Raw genomic sequence first — 26,886 nt, 5'->3', positions numbered from 1 at the left:
ACAGAGTACAAGTGAGTCTGGCCTGAAAAAGGGTGTTATCTAACTCTGAATTTCACTGAGTATCTGGAATAACAGCTTAAATAATTGGGTCAGAAACATTAAAATCTCATAGTAAGAATTACTGGGTGCTTCCCAGATGGCACTAGTGGTAAAGAACCTGCCTGCAAATGCAGGAGACATAAGAGACGTGGGTTTGATCCCTGGGTTGGGAAGATCCCCTGGAGGAGGGCATGGCAACCCACTCCAGTATTCCTGTCTGGAGAATCCCATGAACAGAGTCTGGTGGGCTATTTATAGTTCATGGGGTGGCAAAGAGTCAGACATGACTGAAGCGACCTAGGAGCAGCAGCAGTAGTAAGAATAACTAATAGGATGAAACAATTGTTGTACTTTTAATGAGCATGCAAAGATCTTATAAGCATATTGCTCCATTTAACTAATGCTTAATTTATGGTTTATATGAATTTCTAAGATTTAGCTTAAAAATTATTCCTTCAATTAAGTAAATTTTGAGAATTAAGTGTAAGTTTTATTCCATATTGACAAGTTTTTGAGGAATAGATGATAATAATGGGAATTCACAGTAAAGGAGGCAGAGAGAAGACAATACGTTCAGTTTTATTTATATTTGAAATCCTTGTGGGATATTCAAGTGAATTAGTTCAAAAGGTTGCTGGTTATATGAAGGTGAACACACACACACACACACACACACACACACACACACACACACATGCAGTGTTCAAAAGAAAGTTATGGGTTAAAAATACAAATAAGGAAGTCACCAGCATACAGATGAAAGCAAAGGGTATGGATAAAGTCTTCAAGGACAGCACAAAGGAACAGAACAGCAGAAGCTGATACAAGAAGTTGGGTAACACCTGCAACTAAGGAAACTGAGAAGAAGAAACCAGAGAAGATAAAAATTATGTAAAAGTAGTATCATAGAAGTAAAAAAGAGCAAGAGGAATAGTCATAAATACTACAGACATAAACGTGAAATCAAAATAACCACGAGATTTGGTGGTTAAGTTCATTGTCCAGGGCAGGTTTTAGTGTTATAGTCTGGTTAGAGCACAGATGGTAGCAGCCTGATAGAGAATGATAAAAAGTAATATAAGATAATTGGTTATAAATGGAAAAAAACAAAAGGGGTAAGAGTAACAGTGACAAAGATTTGTTCATTTATTCACTTGTTTTAGGACAATAAAGATTTGACCATATTCATATGCTAAGGGAGAAGAGCCTGTCTAAATGCAGGAAGCTTCTATAGCAGTAAGTAGTCAAGGATCATCGATGCAATTTAGCCTTCATTAAGTGTTGAGAGAGTAAAATGTAATTTTGTCTCTCTCCACTTACTCTCATTTTTTCTAACTGCATTACAGAACCAATTAACTTGCATAATCTCCATTAATATACCTATCTCCTTTAAATGACAGCCCTAATCGGAAAATAGTATGAGTATACATGAGGATATTCTCCACTCTTTATTATTTCAGTTCTATCTCTCGTAGGGAAACAGATCCTGAAATAGCTCTCCATCATCATCTCTACATCTCAGATCTAGAGTGTACCAGATTTTTCTAGTCACACAGTATTTGTGATGGTATTCTATAAAAGATTTCCACATTAAGGACAAATTGAAAGAACTCAAGACAGAAAACAAAAGACAACCTACAAAAGGCTTACAATTAACAGACTTTGAAGGACTGGTAAAATATTCCTTTAGTTTATTAAAAAAAACAGCATTCAATTTAAGTTTACCTGAAAGTGTAGAGCCACTGCAGGTCTGGCCATCAACTTACTAAAATGTTCATTAAACTTTGGTGAAAGAATATCCTGGGATAATGTTTCATAAGGATCAAATGCTTGCTCCTATTTTTTTTTTTAAAAAAAGAACAATATGTTAGGTTTAAAAGAAAATCTTTTCTACTATCATGGCACAGATTATTTAATGGCAAATTTTTAGTTAAGCCCTCTATTAGGTTTCAGAACATTTTTTTATTCTGGGGACAAATAATAACTATGAACTATAACTTGGAAATTTTTTTAAAATGTAAGTAATGACTTTAAGCAATAGATGACAAGAAGCTACTAGTCTTAAAATAGGTCACTGACTTGTGATCACAAGTATCAAACTATTAAATGCATATGCACATTTATCCCAGCTAAACAAAAGCTGTATTATTAGCAAAATAAGGCTGGGATTTGAAATTTCAGTTAGGTTTGCTGCTGCTACTAAGTCGCTTCAGTCGTGTCAGACTCTGTGTGACTCCATAGACAGCAGCCCATCAGGCTCCCCCGTCCCTGGGATTTTCCAGGCAAGAACACTGGAGTGGGTTGCCATGTCCTTCTCCAATGCATGAAAGTAAAAAGTGAAAGTGAAGTCGCTCAGTCATGTCCGACTCCTAGCGACCCCATGGACTGCAGCCTACCAGGCTCCTCCATCCACGGGATTTTCCAGGCAAGAGTACTGGAGTGAGTTGCCATTGCCTTCTCCGTCCGTTAGGTTTACCTAGGTTAAAAGTCTAGATGGTTGGATGGCATCACCGACTTTATGGACGTGAGTTTCAGCAAGCTCCAGGAGTTGGTGAAGGACAGGGAAGCCTGCCTAGCATGCTGCAGTCCATGGGGTCGCAAGGAGTCGGACACGACTGAGTCACTGAACTGAACTGAACTGAGACTAAAAGCAGCTTACACTGAGGATATTTTCAAAAGAAGCAAGAAGTGATACTTCCGCTGTTTTATACCACAGTTTTTCAAAATTAGAAAAAGAAACCAAAGACTAACATACAGTAAAATAACAAAACAGAAACTGCCCATATTTTGTCCATGTTTATATTTTTTAAAATTCCTATTATTTTATAATAATCAGTATCTGCAAAGTTTAGTTAGAACTAAGACTTGTTTCATTTTCATATGTTAAAAATATGGTATGTTTTCCAGAAAATAACAAGTGTTGTCAAGGATGCAAAGACACTGGAACCTTTGTCCACTGACACTTGGAATGCAAAATGGTATAGCTCCTGTGGATAAGTTTGACAATTCCTCAAAAAGCTAAACAAAGAACTACAATATGACCCAGCAATTCTACTCCTAGGTATATACCCAAAAGAACCAAAAAAATGTGACTCAGATACTCATATGCCAATGTTTACTGTAGCATTATTCACAATAGCGAAAAAGTGGAAAAAGCACAAGGGTCTATCAACAAATAAATGGATAAACAAAATGTGGTATATATACAGAGGGGAACATTGTTCAGTCATAGAGAAGGAATTCTGATAACATGCTATTACATGGATGAACCTTGAAAACATTATGCTAAGTGAAATATGCAAAGGAGAACATTGTAATAATTCTACCTTTATCAAATATCTAGAATCAGCAAGTTCATAGAGACAGAAATAGACTAAAGGTTACCAGCGTTTGTGTGGGAGAGAACAAGGAATTATTACTTAATGAGTACAGAGTTTCTATTCAGGGTGGTTAAAAGGTTTCAGAAATGGATAGTTTTAATGATAGTATATTACTATGAGTTTCATTTATCTCGTAAATTGTACACTTAAAATTGCTAAAATGGCAAATTATGTTTTACCATAAAAATAAAATAAAAATTAGAAAATACATTTTTGAATACATGTTTTTGACTCATGATATCTTTAAGAGTACAAGCAACCAGATTACAAAGTAATATTCTAGATATCACAATATTAAAAAAAGCTTTCTAATAAGAGCAAGCCTAAGTATCTTGGTTAGGCATCAGTAACTGAGTACTTCTATACTATCAGTTCCATTGTCTACGCAATGGATGTAATAAAAGTGATGCATATTTTCATAAAAATTAAAAAAGAGATTATAAAATTATGAAATTTACATAACTAAAGAAAGAATTTTTAACATCTGTTTTCCAAAAGAAATAAAACTAACCAATGAATATGAAAAGGTGTTTAACATCATTAACGAATAATGAAATACTGTTTTTCTCTTACTAGACTAGCAAAATTTAATGGGATAACAACCAGGTCTGAAGACGTGGGGAAAAAAGAGGGCCTGCATATACTGGAACTTATCTGGAAGTAAATTTGTAAAAATGCTTCAAAGTTCTAAAAATGTACCATAATTCTACTTCTAGGACTGCATCTTAAAATAATTAATGGATTATACAGGCATTATATAAATGTTTGTTATAGTGTTGTTTATAATAACAAAAAGAACTAAGACAACCTACTTGCTTAATAATAATAGATAATTCGAATAGTATCTCCATAGTACATGGTACTTTCAGACTTTAAAAGCTATAAAGTATATTTATTAACATGGAAAATATTCATGATATTGAGTGAAAAAAAAGCAGGTTGTAAAATAGTAAGATCCTATTTTTGTAACTACACATAGGTTTGTTTAAACATGTAGACAAATATTCACAAGGATAAATAAATCTTATAAAACAATTAATCTCTAGGTTTTGCAAAACAGTGATTTTTGTCTTATATTTAGCTACATTTTTCTGAGTATTTTTACAATGAGTTATGTTAATTTTATAATCATGTGAAGTACAAAAATATGATTTTCACTTTGAGGAAAAAATATATAAATTTCCTTTTTCATTTTTGGAAATTAAGACTAAAATCCACAAAAGTTAAACTTTTAGCTTGGTCAGTAAAATTTTTATGGTCAATAAAAGCAATGATCGACAAAATTTCTTTTCTTTCAACCTTAAGTGCACTTGCCGTCAAAAAAGAAAGGTCTTAAACATTACTAGTCTATCAGCTTTTGATATAAATATTAGCATAAATACACCATAAAGTGCCACTATAAAGACAATGTAATTTTAGTTTGCTACTGGTTAAATCTTAAGCATTTTTTATAGCAGCCAGCAGTGTCTTCTAATTTTCACAAAGAAATACAGCACTTAGGACTTTAAAAGGAAAACAGTTTTGTAAATTTACCTCTGCCAGATCTTCAAAACAGCTGCCAGCTAAGGGATGAGGGCTACTTTCATCAGTCATTTCAACTGTGTCTTCAATTAAACCTAAAAGTTTCACAGTCAACTCATGTATATCTAAAATGTTACTGAAAATCTTTTCAATATCCTAAAAAAAAAAAAAAAAAAGGAAGGTTAAGACATGTCAGGTTGAAAATTTCATTAAAGAATTATTAAATATAAGTAATATAAGTGCTAAGGGTATATTTTCATCCAATCACACACCAGTATATTTCAAGACATAAAATATATTCCAAATCATAGCAAAAGTCAATCATGAATAAGGAAGGGAAATAAACCTCTTGGATTAGATTTAGAATTATTGATCAAAACTGTATAGAATCTATATTTTCCAGTAAATGTGCTGTAAATCTCATATGGTGGATGATTCTAAGCAACTTTTTAAATAAAGAATTCTGGCATTCGAGTATTTTTAAACTGGGTAGGTGCTAAAGGTCTTGATCAAACTCTCAGAGTTGGTTAATGACAAAAGCTGGGATCAAAATGAAGATCTGACTCCTAACTGAAACACAAAGTAGTTCCACAGTATGTGACCTGTCTCTTAAATTAGAGGAGGAATCAAAGATTTCAGTCAAGCTCTTCAGTGTGAATTTTATCTGGGTTAAAACCTGTTAAATACTCTGGAAACAAGAAGACCACATGACTGATTATCCAGGTTATAGACAACTAATATTCATTCTGCACCTGGTAATGGAAACATGGATTAAGGAACCTAACAGACTTGAGCTTGGATCCTTGTCCCACTACTTGCGAGGTGAATGACCCTGGATTAGGACAATAATAACAGCTAACATTTCTTGGTCACTTACTATGTTCCAGGCACTACTATAAGTACCTGACATGTAAGTTCATAACAGATTAGCTACTATCATTATCTCCATTTTACGAATGAGAAAACAGAGGCACAGAGCAATTATGCAATTTGTCCAGGGTCACACAGCTGGTATATTAAGACCTACCTCATAAGGTTTTTAAGAGAAGGAAATGAGATGATTTCTAAAAAATGCTCCTGGTATATATTAGGCCTTCCACAAATGTGAGTTTTCTGAAGACATAGGGGTAGGGGTCCACCCCAAAGGAGTAAATTAAGATTAACAGTCATTCATTCTTTTATCAAATATTACTGAATTCTATGCTCTGATCTTAGATGGTCTTTATTTCAAAAGTTTACAGTCTCATCTATGTTGTAAAAATATAATATAGAGATAAAGCGATTTGCTCTTTCTCTTGGCTCTTTAATATTTAATGAAAAATTTCTGTCAAATCAGTACAAATTCAGTGAAAAAAGAACCATAAAAATTAATTCTTGAGGAATGAGAAGTGATGGGATGAACAAAAGGTAAAGAGGGTAATAGTTCCAGCAATTGTTATTAGCTAACAGCATTTGTTAAGTTTTTAATTCTTCGTACACTTTAGACAAAACCCAATTGTGGTATAGAAGAATCAAGTTCAACCTCCGTAAGTAACTTATCATGTCATAACTATTTTGTGTCTATTTCCTCACCAGTAAAGTCGAGATGATAATGCCTGTCCTACCTATCTCAGAGAATTTTTAAGGGTCACACAAAATAGGACAGTACTTTGAAAAACATAAAAATGTTAACTACTTAAGGCAGTGTGTCCAGTAGAAATTATTATCAAATGTTAAACTAAACATGCATTTTGGAACGCATGTAAGAATTAAAGATTTTAAAAATTTAAAAAATAAAAAAATAAATAAAATTAAAAAAAAAAAAAAGGATAAAAGCCAATTAAAACACCTTACATTTTCATTAATAACCTCAGATATGCAGATGACACCACCCTAATGGCAGAAAGTGAAGAGGAACTAAAGAGTCTCTTGATGAAGGCGAGAGAGGAGAGTGAAAAAGCTGGCTTAAAATTCAACATTCAAAAAACGAAGATCATAGCATCCAGTCCCATCACTTCATGGCAAATAGATGGGGAAAAAATAGAAACAGTGACAGACTTTATTTTCTAGGGCTCCAAAATCACTGTGGACAATGACTCTAGCCATGAAATTAAAAGACACTTATTCCTTGGCAAGGAAGTTATGACAAACCTAGACAGCGTATTAAAAAGAAAAGACATCCCTTTGACGACAAAGGTCCATATAATCAAAGCTATGAATTTTCCAGTAGTCATGTGCAGATGTGAGGGTTGGACCATAAAGAAGGCTGAGCACCAAAAAATTGATGGTTTTGAATTGTGGTGCTGGAGAAGACTCTTGAGAATCCCTTGGACAGTCCCAAGGAGATTAAACCAGTCAATCCTGAAAGAAATCAACCCTGAATATTCATTGGAAGGATTGATGCTGCAGCTCCAATACTTTGGCCATCTGATGCAAAGAACCGACTCATGGGAAAAGACCCTGATGCTGGGAAAGATTGAGGGCAGGAGGAGAGGGGACAAGCTAGGATGAGAGGGTTGGATGGCATCACCGACTGGATGGACATGGGTTTGAACAAACTCTGGGAGATCGTGAAGGACAGAGAAGCCTGGTGTGCTGCAGTCCATGGGGTTAAAAAGAACTGGACACAATTTAGGGACTGAACACATACACTTACACACACAATAGTTATTTGGGAGAGGAAGTCAGGAGGTAAGAGAAAAGCTAAGAATTTAAAGTGAAAGACACTCGGACATCCAAGGGAAAATAGATCATGTAAGAAAGGAAGGAAAAAAAAGAAATCTAAATTAAACAAACACACACAGTATCTGTCTAGACAGATTCCTTAGAAAACTACAGAGGTAAGAAAAACATGGACAAGACTCTCTTGGATCCCCATCATAATTCATCCCATTCCTACCCAGCAGAGTAGAACTCTGCCACTCTGCCTTTGTTTATGAGACATTCTGCATAAACTTTTATTCTTAAAAAGTCTCACCATTAAAATTTTATACTACCCTAAAGTATTTACCAAAAGATAGGAAAAAATGTATATCTTTCTTTTCTAGACCATACATTTCTTTCACCATCTTCAAATGAATAACTATAAATCTCAAATATTGCACAGTAGAAAGAGATTTTATTCCAGTGTGATTCCCCTAATTTTGTGCCTAATTTTCATTGTCACTGAACATATTAGTGTAACAATTCATGTACTAAAAAACACACAACATGATTTTGTCACAGAAATATGGGCAAAGTTCTGTAAGAAATCAATTGATTAAAGTTGATAACTTTCTTTCAAAAAAAAAAAAAAAAACTCTCACAACATCCCCAGTGTTCATAGCAGCATTATTTGCAATTACCAAGATATGGCAGAAACTTAAGTGTCCCTCAACAGATGAATGGATAAAGAAGTGGTATATATACACACAATGGAATACTATGCAGCCATAAAAAGATGAAATTCTGCCATTTGCAGCAACATGGATGGACTTGGGAAGGCTAAGTGAATTAAATTAGACAGAGACAGACAAGTATCAATTATACGTGGAATCTAAAAAATACAATAAGCTAGTGACTATAACAAAAAAGAAGCAGACTCACAGATATAGAGGACAAACTAGTGGTTACTATTGTGGGGGAAGAGAGGCAGTATAGGGGTGGGGAAGTGGTTGCTAAAAACCATCGAGTGTAAGATTGGCTACCAGGATGTATTGTACAACATGAGGAATATAGCCAATAACTTATACTAACAATAAATGGAGTATAAACTTTAAAACTTGTGAATCACTATGCTGTATACCTACAACTCATTCAGGAATGTGTATCAATTATATTTCAATAAAAAACTGAAAAAATTTAAATAAAGCCAAACAATACCACAGTGCTATATAAAACCATATTTTTGTTTTACATACTTATTAAGTTTATAAAATTACTATTTATGATTTTTAAGCTACTATCTGACATTTGGGGGTAGACAGACTTTCAGACCCAAAAAGGTACTTACAGAAGGTTTAAACAGCTTTCTGTCAGAAAGAAAAGCTTCTCGAAACACTTTTATGATCATATTTAGTTCCCGTAGATACTGTCTTTCTTCTGCAATTTCAGTTCTAACAAGGTCATAGTAGTTTAATTCGCCTGAAGAACTAGGTTCATCTTCACAAAGAGAAACCAAGCCTATGTCATCCTGATCAAACATGTCCATCAAAACCTAAGAAATATAAATCAGTAATGAATAAACTTATCTTACTTACTGTTACAGGACCATTTCAAAGTACTTGGAATTAAAATATTATTAAACAATGAGAGCTATGTGTATTATAGGCCAAATTTTTTAAAGAAAACTAAAGAGAAATATGAAAAGCTGGAGTGAGATATATGTTCAAATAAAACTGGATATAGAAAAATAAATATTTATGAAAATAAACCTAATAGTGAAATACATATATACACACATTATGTACACAAAACATGTGTGTCTGTGTGTATATAGATATACATACATACATGTAAACACAAAATATACAATAGCAAAAAGAGCACACATTTGGAGAACAACAATCTGAGCCAAAAATCACAGTTCTATCATTTACCTGTGATTATAGACAATATAATATTTTCGAATATTCCTTCGAAAGTCAGATCCCTTACATGTATGTAATTGATGAAAGAATTCAATGAGGTGAAGGCATAAAATGCATACTATTATGACTAGCAAATAATAGGCATTAAAAATAGTAGTTCTTTATCCCACTATAAGAATGCTTAGGTGCACTTAAGTGGAGTTTAAAGGAGAAAAATGAAACGAGACACAAAATATAGTAATAGCATGATGCTTATCTGATGCATATTTACTACATTAACAACTGCTATAGAAAGTTCATTTGTTAAAATCAAGCATCCCACAGATGCTGAAATTGCTATAGTGACAATTTCCCTTTTCAGGAAAGAATAAAGATTGGTACTATGGACTTGAGTCAAGCAACATGCAGTAGCTAGCTGTATATTAAAATCAATAGGAAAAAGGTGACCATACTTTATAGAATTAAACATATTGATAGTTTAAAAAGAAAAGAAAAATTGGACCTACTTAATTATATATGCATGACTAAATGAAAACTACTTTCTTAGAATTTAAGAGAAAAAAAAAAAGCATACTTCCAAAAAGGAAGCTCTAAAAGTAAAACAAATAAGAGAATGAGCAAATTCTGACAATATTAGATACTCATTCATTCTCAAAAATATCTACTGATCACCAGAAATTGTGCCAGATGTTGGTAAGATATAGCAATAAGCAAAATAAACATGAATTCTGCTTTCCTGATCTTTTAAATCTAACTCAAAAATATTTCTTAAAGCTGGTCAGTTCTCTCCATTACCCTCCAAGCTTCAAATCAGACTATTAAGCAGCCACATCACCTCTTAGAAGGTCTTGCAATATGAGCTCCTTGACACAGGTTTCTTCCCAACCCCAGTTTCAAAATTATGTTCCTAACACCAAACTGTGTCACATCCTACATAAACATGATACTGGATATCACTGCTTTCAGTATCCAATTCTAATTTCATGAAGACAAAGCCACTTACAATTTAACCCTGGCCTACCTCCCCAGCCTCATCTCCTGTGATACTCTAAAATCCCTCTTCTCTTCCTTGCCCCCTCCATCTGAACATCATCGCCTCCCATTCTCAGCCACTTAAGACCTTTGAAGAAACCACTGGGGCTGGCTGCATAGGGAATTAGAAAATGAACTCTGATTTTAGCAGACACACAAAAGAATGGAAAGTATGACACAGAACTGTCTTCTCTTCCCCACTAGAGATATTTTTAAAGCAGTCTGTACTTGGTATCTCTAATTTCTTAGTTCTCAAGCTCACCACTCTACTGAAACTCACTAATAATGTCTGAATATCTTTTTGTTTTCTCTAGTTATTAACACAGCTAACCAGAACTTCTTAAAATTTCTCTTCCCTTGGCTTCTCATACACCATTCTGTCAGTGAGGCCTCCTTCTCTACTGCTTACCTTCCCTGCCACCCACTGAAGGGTCCCATTTTTGGAACTGTTTTGGCCACACAACTCCCAAAATCCTGAATGCAAATGCTACAGGAGTCAGGCAGATGATACATCATATTAACATACATAAGAGGTGACAGGCAGTGTGGCAGTGTGGCAAACTAGAAGCTACATGGACCTAAACAGGAAAGTGTGCTCAATGGTAGCTATTTCATCAGGCATTTTGATTTTCTTTTTCAAGAAGAGTCTGAAATCTAGATTTTATGTAGAATTTTCATTATTTGTAAATGTAAACAGACTGCAAATAATTCAAAATTTTAAAAAATAAACTTGGAGCCCCTATTCACTAGGTGGAGAACCCCTACTCACTAGCAGACCATCAGTCGGAAACATGTACTATATTTTCTTCTGAGTGAGCTCACCTTCTTAGATGATTATCAATCACTAGTTAATGACTCCCTAAATATTTATGTCAGAAACTCTCTGGAATCTAGACGAGTGCTATGAAAGGCCTGCTAGGTATCTCACTGTCTGAAAAACCCATACACGTACACTTCACTTCAGAATCACTAATCAAGCACCATCTACTTCATAGCTAGAAAACTTGTCCTTACCCTAGACTTAACACTTCTCAACTTTCACACCAAATCAGTCCCCAGATCCTTTTAACTCCAACTCACAAACAGTTCTTAAAACTGGTCAGGTCCTTCTATTCTCCTGTCTAGAACACCTTTTCTTACTTCTCTTTCCTTCCAACTCTCACATTTGTTCACCTGATAAATCCTTAGTAATTTTCATCACTTAGCTCAAATATAATTGTCTTTGTATAGCTTTTCCCAACTCTTAATGAACTCCTCCATCAAAATCTTTTCCCTGGCTTCAGTCCTCCATAAGCATCCTCTTTCTTTTCTATATAAACACTTAAATTATACTGACATTTCTACAGATAAGAGCCATAATTTCATCTTAAAATCCACAGCATTTGATGCACAGTAAATGTACAAAAGACACCTGCTTAAAGAGCATACATATATTGTATGTTTGCAAACTGCTAAGAAGCACAAGCTGGAATCAAGATTGCTGGGAGAAATATCAATAACCTCAGATATGCACCTCAGATAAGACACCACCCTTATGGCAGAAAGTGAAGAGGAACTAAAAAGCCTGTTGATGAAAGTCAAAGAGGAGAGTGAAAAAGTTGGCTTAAATCTCAACATTCAGAAAACGAAGATCATGGGATTTGGTCCCATCACTTCATGGGAAATCGATGGGGAAACAGTGGAAACAGTGTCAGACTTTATTTTTGGGGGCTCCAAAATCACTGCAGATGGTGACTGCAGCCATGAAATTAAAAGACACTTACTCCTTGGAAGGAAGGTTATAACCAACCTGGATAGCATATTGGAAAGCAGAGACATTACTTTGCCGACTAAGGTCAGTCTAGTCAAGACTATGGTTGTTCTAGTGGTCACATATGTTTGTGAGAGTTGGACTGTGAAGAAAGCTGAACCCCAAAGAATTGATGCTTTTGAACTGTGGTGTTGGAGAAGACTCTTGAGAGTCCCTTGGACTGCAAGGAGATCCAACCAGTCCATCCTAAAGGAGATCAGTCCTGGGTGTTCCTTGGAAGGAATGATGCTAAAGCTGAAATTCCAATACTTTGCGAGGTGGAGCTGAAACTCCAATACTTTCCACCTCATGCGAAGAGTTGACTCATTGGAAAAGACCCTGATGCTGGGAGGGATTGGGGGCAGGAGGAGAAGGGGCCAACAGAGGATGAGATGGCTGGATGGCATCACTGACTCCATGGACGTGAGTTTGAGTAAACTCCGGAAGTTGGTGATGGACAGGGAGGCCTGGCGTGCTGTGATTCATGGGGTTGCAAAGAGTTGGACACGACTAAGTGACTGAACTGAACTGAACTGAAATTGCTAAGACTTGTAAGGGCTTCCCTGGTGGCTCAGACGGTAACGCATCTGCCTGCAATGCGGGAGACCGGGTTCAATTCCTAGGTTGGGAAGATCCCCTGGAGAAGGAAACGGCAATCCACTCGAGCATTCTTGCCTGGAAAATCCCATGGATGGAGGAGCCTTATAGGCTATAGTCCATGGGGTTGCAAAGAGTCAGACACGACTGAGCGACGACTTGCAATAGCCTTCCCGGGTGGCTCAGGAGTGAAGAATCCACCTGCTAATGGAGGAACCACATTGGAGACAGGGGTTTGATCCCTGGATAGGGAAGATATCTTGGGGGAGGAAATGGCAACCCACTCCAGTATTCTTGCTGGACAGAGGAGCCTGGTGGGCTATAGTCCATGGGACTGCAAAGAGTCAGACACAACTGAGTGACTGGGCAGACACAGGACTTATAATGAACAGCTAAAGACTAACTGAATTAAGGATCAGAATAAATGTTAGGACAATAAAAGCAGTTCTTGGTCATGTTCACAAGAAGAGTAAAGGAGAATCGGTTCTTGAAACAGATGGAGTAATATTACAACAAAAGAAAAAATACAGAAGAACTCAACTCCTTTTACATCTGGGTCCACAGAAATAATCTTCAGAACAGCTCTGTGCTCTTACTCTCTCTTGCCTTGCTTCAGTTCAGTTTAGTCGCTCAGTCGTGTCCGACTGTTTGCGACCCCATGAATCACAGCACACCAGGCCTCCCTGTCCATCGCCATCTCCCGGAGTTCACTCAAACTCATGTCCATCGAGTCGGTGATGGCATCCAGCCATCTCATCCTCTGTGTCCCCTTCTCCTGCCCCCAATCCCTCCCAGCATCAGGGTCTTTTCCAATGAGTCAACTCTTTGCATTAGGTGGCCAAAGTATTGGAGTTTCAGCTTCAGCATCAGTCCTTCTAATGAACACCCAGGACTGACCTCCTTTAGGATGGACTGGTTGGATCTCCCTGCAGTCCAAGGGACTCTCAAGAGTCTTCTCCAACACCACAGTTCAAAAGCATCAATTCTTTGGGGTTCAGCTTTCTTCACAGTCCAACTCTCACATCCATACGTGACCACTGGAAAAACAATAGCCTTGATTAGATGGACCTTTGTTGGCAAAGTAATGTCTCTGCTTTCCAATATGCTATCCAGGTTGGTCATAATCTTCCTTCCAAGGAGTAAGTGTCTTTTAATTTCATGGATGAAGTCACCATCTGTAGTGATTTTGGAGCCCCAAAATAAAGTGTGACACCTTTTCCACTGTTTCCCCATCGATTTCCCATGAAGTGATGGGACCAGATGCCATGATCTTCGTTTTCTGAATGTTGAGCTTTAAGCCAACTTTTTCACTCTCCTCTTTGACTTTCATCAAGAGGCTTTTTAGTTCCTCTTCACTTTCTGCCATAAGGGTGGTATCATCTGCATATCTGAGGTTATTGATATTTCTCCTGGCAATCTGGATTCCAGCTTGTGCTTTTTCCAGCTGAGCGTTTCTCATGATGTACTCTGCATATAAGTTAAATAAGCAGGGTTACAATATACAGCCCTGACATACTCCTTTTCCTATTTGGAACCAGTCTGTTGTTTCATGTCCAGTTTTAACTGTTGCTTCCTGACCTGCATATAGGTTTCTCAAGAGGCAGGTCAGGTGGTCTGGTATTCTCATCTCTTTCAGGATTTTCCATAGTTTATTGTGATCCACACAGTCAAAGGCTTTGCCTTGCTTAAACATCAAATTTCCTCTTAAGCATATATTTTCTATTTTTCTGATCTGAATATTATTTTCCTTAATAGTGAAAATATATGAAGGGTTAAGCTTTAAAATTCCTTCCTATGATCATCTAACTATTCTCAGGAATCTCTGATGGGCCAGAACACCAGTCAAATGCTGCCTTTTTTAAATGCAGAAAAAAACTTGATTCTCAAGTTCTCTGTCAAATTATACGACCTTGTCTGGGAAACTAGAGACCTCTAGAAAGCACTTATTTGAACAGTTTATTAAACAGATGGCTTGTAAGTTCCTGAAACAGTGCTCACAGGAAATCAGTTTAGATTTACGAAGATCACACCATATCACACTAGTCTCATTACTCCATTCACATGACTAGTCCCACAAATAAAGTCATTTGGATCTTTCCTATACATACAACAGTCTCTTGTGACAAATTTGGAATCATAGGAGGAAAGGATGGGCAAACTATAGCCCACAGTCCACAATGAGCCTACTGCCTTTTGTATAAATAAAGTTTTACTAGAACACAGCCTAAACTCATTGTTTTATGGCTGCTTTCCTGCCACAAAAGCAAAGATGAGTGATTCAAAGAAAGGCAAACATATATATACAGCCCACAAAACCTAAAATATTCACCTACCTATCTGGTCCTTTACAGATAAAGCCTGCTGATCCCCAAATTAGACAAAGAGGTGAAATGGCAGCTGACTAAAAGGCCATAGTGAAAAAATGTGGTAATTTATTAATCTAGAAGGATGCCTCTAATAACATTATGTGAGGAATATCACCTATTATACTTTTTCTAATATTTTTAATAAATAATTCAAACTGAAACAAACTAAGTTTCTTAGACTGGCATATATTACAAAAAGCTAGTAGGATATCTATAACGATGAATGACAAAATCAGATTTTTAAAATATCTTGATATGCTGGACACAGTCTCAATAACAGTATGAAGTTTTAGAGAGATAAATTTGAATTCAAACTTGGATAAAAAAAAATACCAACAGCACACATTGTAAGAAATCAAAGCTATAACATACTAGTACCTCACGTGAAAAGTCCTAGGGAGTTGAGACATATAACATACTAGCATCTCCAATGAAAAGTCCTAGGGAGTTGAGACATCTGTGAACTCATCAAGTAAACAGAACAACAGGTGCGCTTCAAAAAGTTAATAGTAAAATTATAAAAGAACATCATACCAAATAAAGGAAGTAGGCATTTCATTGTACTTTGTGTGGTCAGAACAAATCTAGACTGTTGTCTTTATTTTTGAAATCACAGTCTAAGAGCAATTCAAAGAAAATCTGAAAATCATGTCAAAAAGATTGGTTTGTGACGTCTCAAAAGGTGAAAATTTAGTACATGGAAAAATGCTTTAAATAACGGAATGACTTATTCTGAAGAACAGTTTCATCTTATCTAACGTAGTCCAGAAGAGAGATTAGAATTAGGGAATCAAAGTTAATGGGAAAGTCAGATGAAAACTGACTTTTTATATATAGGATGGATAAATAATAAGGTCCTATTGTATAGTAGAAACTATATATATAAGAAACTATATTCAATATCCTATGATAAACTGTAATAGAAAGGAATATGAAAACAAGTGTATATATATATGTGTGTGTGTATATACATATATATATAACTAAGTCACTTTGCTGTACAATAGAAATTAAACACAACATTGTAAGTCAATTATATTTCAGTAAAAAAATTTTTAATGCATGCCATACTTGATATTTATAGTTCTACTACAGGTTTGTACCCTAAAAATGCACTGAATTTTAATAAAATCTCTTTTGGATAATTCCATCCAAAAAATTTTTTTTAAAAAGCATGGTGCATTTAAAATAGTACATATTGAATTATCAAGTATATTCTTGCTAATAAAAAACAGCTAGTCTGGAAAAAAGTTAATAGGAAAGTTAATTTTAACTCTCTATGAGGAAGACATTTCACCTAACTAGAATTCTATAAAAATGAATAGACAGTTTTATGAGCAATAAGCTCCCCAGTGCTCAAACAGACGCTATGTGACTACCACCTGTCAGTTTGCGTATAGATCTGGTCTCTTGTAATTCTGAGACTGTGTAATTCTCTAAGAATTTAACTACTTTTGCTTTTAAAAAGAGTCATAGAAAAGTTAACTGACTCAGATATAGAATAGTCTCCCCTTCCCACAGTCTGTCAGTAATCCCATGCAAGGCCACTATTCAGGGCAGGGAGAGTGGAGGAATGGGGCAAATAAAGGAGGAATCCCTGCATGAGGGTGTGGGGAAAAGCTGCAGAGCCCCATCTCAGTGTCCGAGTTCCTGAGAGGAGTAGGGAGGGTGTTTACGGGAGTGGAGGGTTGTGGGCAGAAGATGTTAGGAGATCAATCAGAGTACAGAGACTATCCATATAATAGGGCAGCTTGATGCAGGGTGCTGGAGCCCTAGTGGGTAAGGAGGGTATTTGCACGGGAAGCTGGTCCAGCAGCAGTGGACCAAGATGGGACTGTCAGAATTTGAGGAGGGTTAGGAGAACATATACAAAGGAGGAGGAGGGTTTCTATGCCAAAATAGGGTGTCTACACCAGTATGGGGAGATAGGCCTGCTGGGAGACTGGTCACATACAGAAGGGTTGATCAAACAAATAAATATATTAAGAAAAACAGGAGCCAGGTTTCTCACTATCAGATAACAGAATTACAAATGTAAAAAAGGGGAGGGGAAAATGAAGTCTGTGGTAGTGAACGCGGGTTGAAGAGAACTCATCTAAAGACACATAAGACATAAATATAGATGTATGTGTATGTGTTATTGTTGTCTCAGTCACCAAGTTTTGTCTGACACTTTCGTGACCCCATGGACTGTAGTCCACCAGGCTCCTCTGTCCATGGGATTTCTCAGGCGAGACTACTGGAGTGGGTTGCCATTTCCTTCTCCATGGAATCTACCCAATCCAGGGATCAAACCCACATCTCCTGCTTTGGCAGGCAGATTCTTTACCACTGAGCCACCAGGGAAGCCCATGTACGTATGTACACACACACACACACACACACACACACTCCCTAATTTTGACCTCAAAGAGATCAGAGGAGTACACACATACACACACACACACACACACACACACACACACACCCTCCCTAATTTTGACCTTAAAGAGATCAGAGGAGTACACACACACACACACACCCACCCACACACACCCTAATTTTGACCTTAAAGAGATCAGAGGAGTAACACTCCATTATCATGAGCTCATCGAGCACCAAGATCATGGTTTCTAAAGACCATTCTCCACTAAAAGGAACCAGGAATTTTTAGAAAACAACTAATTCCAGGCTTGAGTAGCCAGGTAAAGAACAAGTTGAACCTGGAGCATCTTATGTCAAGAGAGAGACAGGGACAGAGAAGCAAACTGAAGGGGCTCCCACTGGTCAACTTGAGACAATCTGAATATCAAAATAACTAATAAAGTAACAATTTTATATTCCACTAAATAAAATAAGAATCAGTGAGTCCATATTAAAATAAATCGTAGCTCAGCTGGTAAAGAATCTGCCTGCAATGCAGGAGACCTGGGTTCAATCCCTGGCTCGGGAAGATCCTCTGGAGAAGGAAATGGCAACCCACTCCAGTATTTTTGTCTGGAGAATCCCATGGACAGAGGAGCTCGGCAGGCTACAGTCCATTGGGTAGCAAGAGTTGGACACGACTTAGCGACTAAACCACCACACAGTCTGATGAGGAACAAGATATTTACATAGCCTTCAGATACCCCACAAAATATTCATTAATTACCAAAGGGTAAGGAGGCCTTTAAAGTAGAGAAATCTAGGAGACAAACCCTTAATCAAGGGATTGAACTGACCATCACCAAAAATGGGACACATCAAAACTGTTGTCATGTGAGAAAGTACAATGAGAACGTCTATGGCATTTCTGCCACAGCTCCATACATAACCTGAAACTTATCAAGAGAAAATGTCAGAAATAACTGAAGAGCATTTTAAACATTAATAAGCATAATCCTTAAAAATGTCAAGGTCATAAAAGTTAAAGGAAGAATGAACTGCTCCAGAGTGAACAAGGAGAAAAAAAAGATACACGACAACTAAACACAGCACATGATTCTGAACAGGATCATTCTGCTATAAAAGACGTCATTGGGACAACTGGCAAAACCTGAATGGGGTCTGAGGATTACAGAATATCAGCATTCATTTCCTGGATTTTGACTGTCACAGTGTGATTATACAGGAAAATGTTTTTGTTCATATGATACACTAAACTATATCAATAACCTACTCTCAAGTGGTTTAGGGTACAAGGGAGTATCTTTTTTTGTACATGCAACTTTTCTAAAAGTAAGCTAGAAACTGAGTTAAAAAAAACATATAATCATTGTTTTTCATTTTTTGAGAAGTCAAACAGAAATAAGGAATTTCTATAATAAAATTTAGGTGAAAAATCATTTTTGAGACTATGGCATAGTACAATGGCTCTCAATTGTTAACCGTACATCAGAATCATTTGTGAGCCTAAAGGCCAATCCCAGGCCAAGTAAATAAGAACCTCTAGAGGTAAGATGCAGACATCAGTATTCTTTTAGAGAATACTGGTAATTTTGATGTGCAAGGTGAAGAACCAGTGTCCTAGGCCAGACCCTGGGGGTAATTCACACCTAGAGGTCTAGCTTAGGCACTTACCTATGAAGTGTTTCTGGTCTTCCCTATCCAGAGTTCATCACTTTCTCCACTGCACCTTTGATTCATTTGTATAATAGTAGTTTTAATTATCTTGTACTGCAATTATTCGTTTATAATACTTTATTACCCACTAAAACAAATTCCTTCTAACACAGGGACTGCTGATATGTTCAGTGTTGTACATTGCTCAGGGCAGTATCTGACACATAACAGGCATTCAAAAATGTTGATTTCAAAAGAGAAAAAAAAAAGGAGAAAAGTAGAAAGGGAAGAAAAGGAGGAGAGAGGAAAATAAAAGACTCAGTTTCTTTCCTCAGTAGCTTACAGACAGGAAGAATGAAGTAACAAAAAAAATGATCAGAAGAAAGTAACTCTGGCATTGTAAAATCTTCTTCTCTTTCCTCATGCCCCACTGAATTATGCTACAAAATCAAAGTATGCTTTTCAAAATTACTTCTTAAACTTTAAAGTATCTGAATATTCTGGATTTATTCTCTTTCTAAAAATACAAAACTCAAACTACTTTTTTAAAACTTGTTTGAGGTTTTGGATGTTTCTTCTCTGCATGTAAAGAAGTTTTGATGGAAAAAAAAAGATTCTCATCCCACCATATGCTGAAAAATCTGAAAATATCATTGTTATTAGTCTGTAAGGCCACCATTTTTCTGTCTTGCAACACTAGGAATTATAAAAATCACTAATATAACCCTGTATTAAAAAACAGAGATAGAAGTGACATGTAATCACTAGCATTGTAGCTAAATTTAAATACTTTTAAACACTTACCTTATCTGCACACATTGACACTTTAATGTCTTGTTGAGATATTTCATAATGTCGGATATTAAAAACATAATTACCAGCCAATTTCAAAATATCAGCTGAGATATACTCTAGCACAGCCACAATATATAGGGATACATGGTAGTCCACTTTGTACCCTAAAACTTCCTGTGGAAAAAATAAACAATTTAATTCTCCAAAATGGTAGCACTGCCAAGTAGCAGATAAAATACACTTAAAATTTTTATTTAACATTCTTGCTTATAAACAACTTTCCAGAAACCAAATGTCTAAACTCAAAGGTACCACAGGATGGAAAATGAGCTGTTGGCTCAGTATCAGGGTTTTGGTTTTGATTTTTTAAATCTAACAAATCTGCCTTTAGTATCAAACAAGAAGAGATAGTTGATTCTAAGACAGAAATCTTAGACTGGACTTCACTGAAAACCTCTTGACATATTATCCAAAACCCATCTGACAAATATTTGCATTTTTAAAATTAATATTCCCAAATTACAATGGTTTCTACTGATGAGAGGACATCTATGTAGGGGGTTCTAAAACTGCTACCAAGGGATATTCAAATCCAGGTACACCAGCTACTCTGTACAGACTAAACAATATTTCCTACCCAACACCCAACTTTACCAATGTATATAAAAATATCTATAACAGATACAAATGAATTTAAAAACAGTTCTGAACTCAGAGTAGCTTTTGCATTATACACAACAAAAAGCTGAAAGTTAATCAGGGTAGCAGTCATCAGAAGATGCCAAAGAGATGTATTATTTCTTATCATTAACTTTTAATACTATTTGAAAAGTAACTGATTTTATCAGAGTATATTCCTTTTTGCTTTTTGCATATATTAAAGAACATCTATATGTATGTATGCATGTGTGTATGTGTATATACAAGTACATACATATTCAACTGCACATACACAGTCACATAGACCACGTATATAAATACATAAATATATTTATAGACCATGTATATAGATACATAAATACTATATAAAGGACTATTTGCTAAAAACAACTTCTCTCAATGGTTTTTTGTGTGTCTTGTTATTGTATGTTTGCTTGTTTGCTTTTACCTTCAATGAAGGATGGATTTTGTCCACAGGCAGTAAGAGAGGATTTCTTCTTTTTCGTTTCTCTATGGCAGACTGTGCATCAGCAATAGCCCATTTATCAATTGGATGAGGAAAGGTCTTTTGAACTCGTTCCTGTTCAGATCACAGCAGAACTATCGTTAACAGAAGTGCTCATAAACGGAAAGTTCATACAAAACTAACTTCCATCATCATCCTCATGCCAACAGTTAATAGTAACATAACCTGTTCTGATTCCTGCAATAAATGAACGTTTTTTGTTTAAAAAAAAAAACTCAAAGCACTATCAAGATTTTTCCACATAATTCCCACAGGTAAATAAAAAGGTGAAGTTTAAACAGAAAGCTTTAAGTGTAAGCATAACTAAGATAAAATTGGAAAAGAAAGAAAAAGTAATAATGTTAGAGATTAAAGCAAACATAAAATATGCTAAGTCAGTGATTCTAAGGTCAAGGTTTCTAGGGTTAAAATTGTTTACCCAGCAGAAGTTGTTAACTTGTTATTAATAATTAGTAAACAGTCATTCTCCTGCTAATCTCAGAGCTTTATAGAGGAAAATTTTAAAAAGAAGAAATATCATGTACCTCTTAAAGAATCAAGTGTGTGGCAGTGCTCAGAATAGTTTAAAGAAATGTATTGCTTGGCAAAAACAATACAAACCTTTTATATCATCTAATCTTATTAATAAATGTTACCAGTAATTGGCAGGAATAATGAGAAGTGATGATAACTGAATCAAACTCCAATTCAGCAGAATTTCCTGTTTTTTAAATTACATTCTCAGCTTCTAGCATATTTAGCTTCTGAAAAGTATGCTTTTATTATATTTAGTTATATCCAATTCTTACAACAAAGAATAGGGAAACAAATGCATCAATTACCAGAGTCCCTGAAAATCTTAATAGATCTATTGTTGTTACTGTTAGTTGCTAAGTCGTGTCTGACTCTTTGTGACCCCATGAACTGCAGCACACCAGGCTTCCCTGCCCTTCACTATCTCCCAGAGTTTGCTCAAACTCATCTCCACTGAGTCAGTGATGCCATCTAGTCACCTCATCCTCTGTTGTCCCCTTTTACTCCTGCTCTCCATCTTTCCCAGCATCAGGGTCTTTTCCAATACGAGTCATCTCTTTGCATCACGTGGCCAAAGTATTAGAGTTTCGGCTTTAGCATCAGTCTTTCCAATGAGTACTCAGGGTTGATTTCCTTTAGGACTGACAGATTTGATCTCCTTGCAGTCCAAGGGACTCTCAAGAAATTTTTTCCAGCACCACAATTCAAAAGCATCAATTCTTTGGCACTCAGTCTTCTTTATGGTCTAGCTCTCACATCTGCCATGACTATTGGAAAAACTATAGCTTTGATTATACGGACTTTGGTTGGCAAAGTAGTATCTTTGCTTTTTAATACGCTATCTAAATTTGTCATAGCTTTTCCTCCAAGAAGCAAGTGTCTTTTAATTTCATGGCTGCAGTCAATGTCCACAGTGACTTTGGAGCCCAGGAAAATAAAGTCTGTTACTGTTTCTATTTTTTCCTCATATTTGCCATGAAGTGATGGGACCGGATACTTAGTTTTCTGAATGTTGAGTTTTAAGCCAGCTTTTACACTCTCCTCTTTCACCCTCATCAAGAGTTTCTTTAGTTCCTCTTCACTTTCTGCCATTAGAGTGGTATCATCTGTACAGCTATGGTTGTTGATATTTCTCCCAGCAATTTTGATTCCAGCTTGTGAGTCATCCAGTCCGGCATTTCACATGATGTACTCTGCACAGAAATTAAATATGCAGGGTAACAGTACACAGCCTTGATGTACTCCTTTCCAAATTTTGAACCAGTCGTTGTTCCATGTCTGGTTCTAACTGTTGCTTCTTGACCTGCATACGGGTTTCTCATGAGGCAGAAAGGAGGTCTATTACTCCAAAATGAGATTATCCTTTACCCTGGAAGTTGTTGCCTTGTTAGACAATAATTTTCAAAGAAAGGTGACATAAACAATATAATGCCAAAGTAACTTTTAAAAACTATACTGACAGATATTTCTAAAAATTTAGAAATACTCACATGTAACTCAGCCAAAACAGTATTTCAGCACTAAATTACACATGATCTTTTAGGCAGACACACACATGCTTCCCTTGTAGCTCAGACAGTAAAGAATCTGCCTGCAATGTGGGAGACCTGGCTTCAATCCCTGGGTTGGGAAGATCCCCTGGAGAAGGAAATGGCTACCCACTCCAGTCTTCTTGCCTGGAGAATTCCATAGACAGAGAAGCCTGGCAGGCTACAGTCCATAGGGTTGCAAAGAGTCAGACATGACTGAACAACTTTCACATTCATTCATTCATATATGCTGCTGCTAAGTCGCTTCAGTCGTGTCCGACTCTGTGCGACCCCGTAGACGGCAGCCCACCAGGCTCCCCCGTCCCTGGGATTTTCCAGGCAAGAACACTGGAGTGGGTTGCCATTTCCTTCTCCAATGCATGAAAGTGAAAAGTGAAAGTGAAGTCGCTCAGTCCTGTCCGACTTCGCGACCCCATGGACTGCAGCCCACCAGGCTCCTCCATCCATGGGATTTTCCAGGCAAGAGTACTGGAGTGGGTTGCCGTTGCCTTCTCCTCATTCATATATATATATATATATATATATATGTATATTTTTTTAATCGATGAGTAAATATCTTTATTCTACACTAGTCTTCTATTGAACCTAATATTTGTATGCAGTAAAATGCACAGATCTTAAGTGTAAAATTAGATAAGTTTTGAAAAATGTTTACACCTATGTAACCATCTCACTAATCAAGATTACAGAAAATTTCTATCATCTTAATCTCAATTTCATAGGCAGCCACCATCCTGATTTCTATCACCATTACTTTCCACTATTTCTGATTTTCATGTAATTGGAATCAATAGATATATACTCTCTGGGGTTTGGCTTATATTTTGCTCCAAGTGATAACTATAGATTATAGCTATGTTACTGCATATATCAATAGTTTATTCCTTCATTTTACTACTGAGTAGCATTCTATTTTATGAATCTATCACAATTTGTTTTCTCATTTTCCTATAGATGGAAATTTTAGCTGTTTTCAGTTTTTGCTTGCTATGAATAAAACTGCTTAGACATTCTTATGTAAGTCTCTTTGTGAAGGTATATTTTCATTTCTTTAGGATTAAATACCCAGCAATAAAACTGCAAGGTCATAGATTAGGTATTTAGTTAACTATAAGAAGCTGCAAAACAATTTTCCAAAGTAGTTTTGCCATTTTATACTCCTACTAGCAGTGTTTAAGAGTTCCAGTTGCTCTACATGCCATCAGTATTCCATGTTATCAGTCTAACTTTATCCCTTTTAGTGGGTGTGAAATATCTCCTTTTAGTTTAAATTTCTATTTCCCTGATGAATTATGAGTTTGAATACTTTTCATATGCTCTTTTACAAACTGTCTATTCCAGACTTTTGCTCATTTGGGTGAACAAAGAATCTTTTTATTATGGATTTGTAATTGTTTTTTAACATATTCTGGATACAAGCCCTTTGTAAGGAATACATATTGAAAGCATTTCTACCAGGTTTGTGACTTGTATCATTTTTTTCTTCACATCAATTTAATTATTTTGATATTTATGGTATTTTGAGTCCTCTGTAAAAAAAAAATTGTTTAACATCATCTTATAAAGATATTCTCCTGCATTTTCTTCTAGAAACTTCATAGTTCCACCTATTATTTTTAAGATTATGATATATCTTAAATTTCTGAGATTGGTTTCAAGGGTTTTTTCCCACCAAAAATTTATCCAGTTGTTTTAACACTTATTTTGGCTGAATAATTTTACTTTCCTCATTGAATTGCCTTGACATCTTTGACAAAAATGAATTGATCATACACCCCCCCATATGATTTCAATGGTTTTAGTTTCCATGATAATTTTAAATGATATAGATGTAGATATAAAAATTAATTTATACAGTGGTTCAATGACTTTTTGAAATAATAGAATAATTTTTACCTCCACATCTTGAACAGTCCTTGGTTGGGCCATGCATAATTTATTAAGCAGCTGAAAAATCAGCTCTTCAATATAATAGAGAGACTCTTCATTAGCTGAGAGATTGGGATGTACTTGCTCCTGAACCTTAAAAAAAAAAATTCTCAATTTAAGTATAAGCAAAATGATACTTATTAAACAAAAGCCTGAGAATCTTATGTATAATTAATAGTACTTTATCAGAATGGTTATTCAAATACAGACATAAAACACACCAAAAATATGGGGGGAAAAATCTGTTGGCTTCTGTAAACTTTTCTTAACTCATAGAAATCATTCTTAATCTTTTTTAGACTATGGGGTTGGAGACTGAACAGCAACCAGATCAAACCAGTCAATCCTAAAGGAAATCAGTCCTAAATATTCATTGGAAGGACTAATGCCAAAGCTGAAACTCCAACACTTTGGGCACCTGATACAAACAACCAACTCATTGGAAAAGACCCAGATACTGGGAAAGACTGAAGGCAAAAGCACAAGGGGGTGGCAGAGGATGAGAGAGAGGGTAGATAGCATCACCAACTTAATGCACATGAATTTGCACAAACTCTGGGAGGCAGTGAAGGACAGAGGAACCTGGCATGCTGCGGTCCATGGGGTTGCAGAAAGTTGGACATGCCTTAGTGACTAAACAACTTGATTTTCTATGAAAATCAACTGAAAGCCACTGGTCTCTCTTCTCCTTATCACCAAAAAACCATATACACATAAAATATTCTATACAACTTGAGAGGAAGCATGGATACCCTGAAGTTAATAAACCTACTTGTACAAGGATCCTATTAGGGACGATATCAGTCACTCTCACAAAAGTCCTGAGGCTGTAAATTTCTGTGATAAGAGGAGAGGCAGCCATCTATCTGTGTACAGAAACATGTACATAACTTTGTACATGCTTTGGGTTTTGCCCTTCCTGTGACAATTATAATCCTAATGTCTTTTCTTTCCCCTTTGAGTAGAGCTATTGCAGTGCCTCAGAGGTTTGTCTATATGCTTTGGTGGATTGCATGTGAGTGTAAAGCCCAGTTGTTGGGGGTGGGTGTGGGGGAGGAGGAAGCTTGGCTAAATGTAGGCCAACGGTGGAGCTGAGGTACTATCAGCCCCACAGAGGTGGGTCAGAGGCGTTCTGCTCCGAGCTGCATTTTCCCCTTACCCAGAAACAACACCATTCTTGCTCCCATTCCTACAACCCCCCTCTGCCTCAGATGAAAGCCACACCACTCTGCTTACAGATAACAAGTTCAGGTGCTTTGGGTCATTGGTCTTCAATCTACCCTGTTTTTCTAGAGTTGCGACCAACTCCAGAGGCATTTTCTGAGAAAAGTGGTTGAGGTCTGCGGTCATGACTAAAAAGTGATACCAATATTGCACCACGTGAGTCAGATGCTTCTCTTCAGTTTCAGCATGATTACTACCAACTCTCACTCTCCCAGGGAGGCAAGGGGCAGGACCCTTTTCACTTAGGCTGCTGACTCTATTACAAAACTATTTCCTACAGTTCAAAAGAAAGAGAACATTTTGCATTAGACCTGGGCTATATGCAGAATCAAAACTGGCTGTGAGTTAGAAGAGATACTCTTAAATTTGAGGCCCAGAACACCCAGGGAGTCTGTATA

At 36.3% G+C, this 26,886-nt stretch overlaps 1 protein-coding gene across 1 annotated transcript in view; it reads right to left on the bottom strand.

Moving 5' to 3' along the window:
• Positions 1–26,886, bottom strand: part of SOS2 (SOS Ras/Rho guanine nucleotide exchange factor 2) — a 101,574-nt gene that overhangs the window by 54,962 nt on the left and 19,726 nt on the right. The window contains exons 2-7 of the mRNA XM_018054371.1: positions 25,232–25,357; positions 21,195–21,326; positions 20,096–20,260; positions 8,911–9,114; positions 4,953–5,096; positions 1,765–1,875 (exon numbers count right to left, since the gene is read on the bottom strand). Coding sequence (XP_017909860.1) covers positions 1,765–1,875; positions 4,953–5,096; positions 8,911–9,114; positions 20,096–20,260; positions 21,195–21,326; positions 25,232–25,357 — 882 coding nt within the window. The remainder of the gene's footprint in view (positions 1–1,764; positions 1,876–4,952; positions 5,097–8,910; positions 9,115–20,095; positions 20,261–21,194; positions 21,327–25,231; positions 25,358–26,886) is intronic.

Source organism: Capra hircus, chromosome 10 (assembly GCF_001704415.2).
Source record: "Capra hircus breed San Clemente chromosome 10, ASM170441v1, whole genome shotgun sequence".
NCBI classification, from domain to species: Eukaryota; Metazoa; Chordata; class Mammalia; order Artiodactyla; family Bovidae; genus Capra; species Capra hircus.
This window is presented reverse-complemented; position numbering and strand designations above follow the sequence as displayed.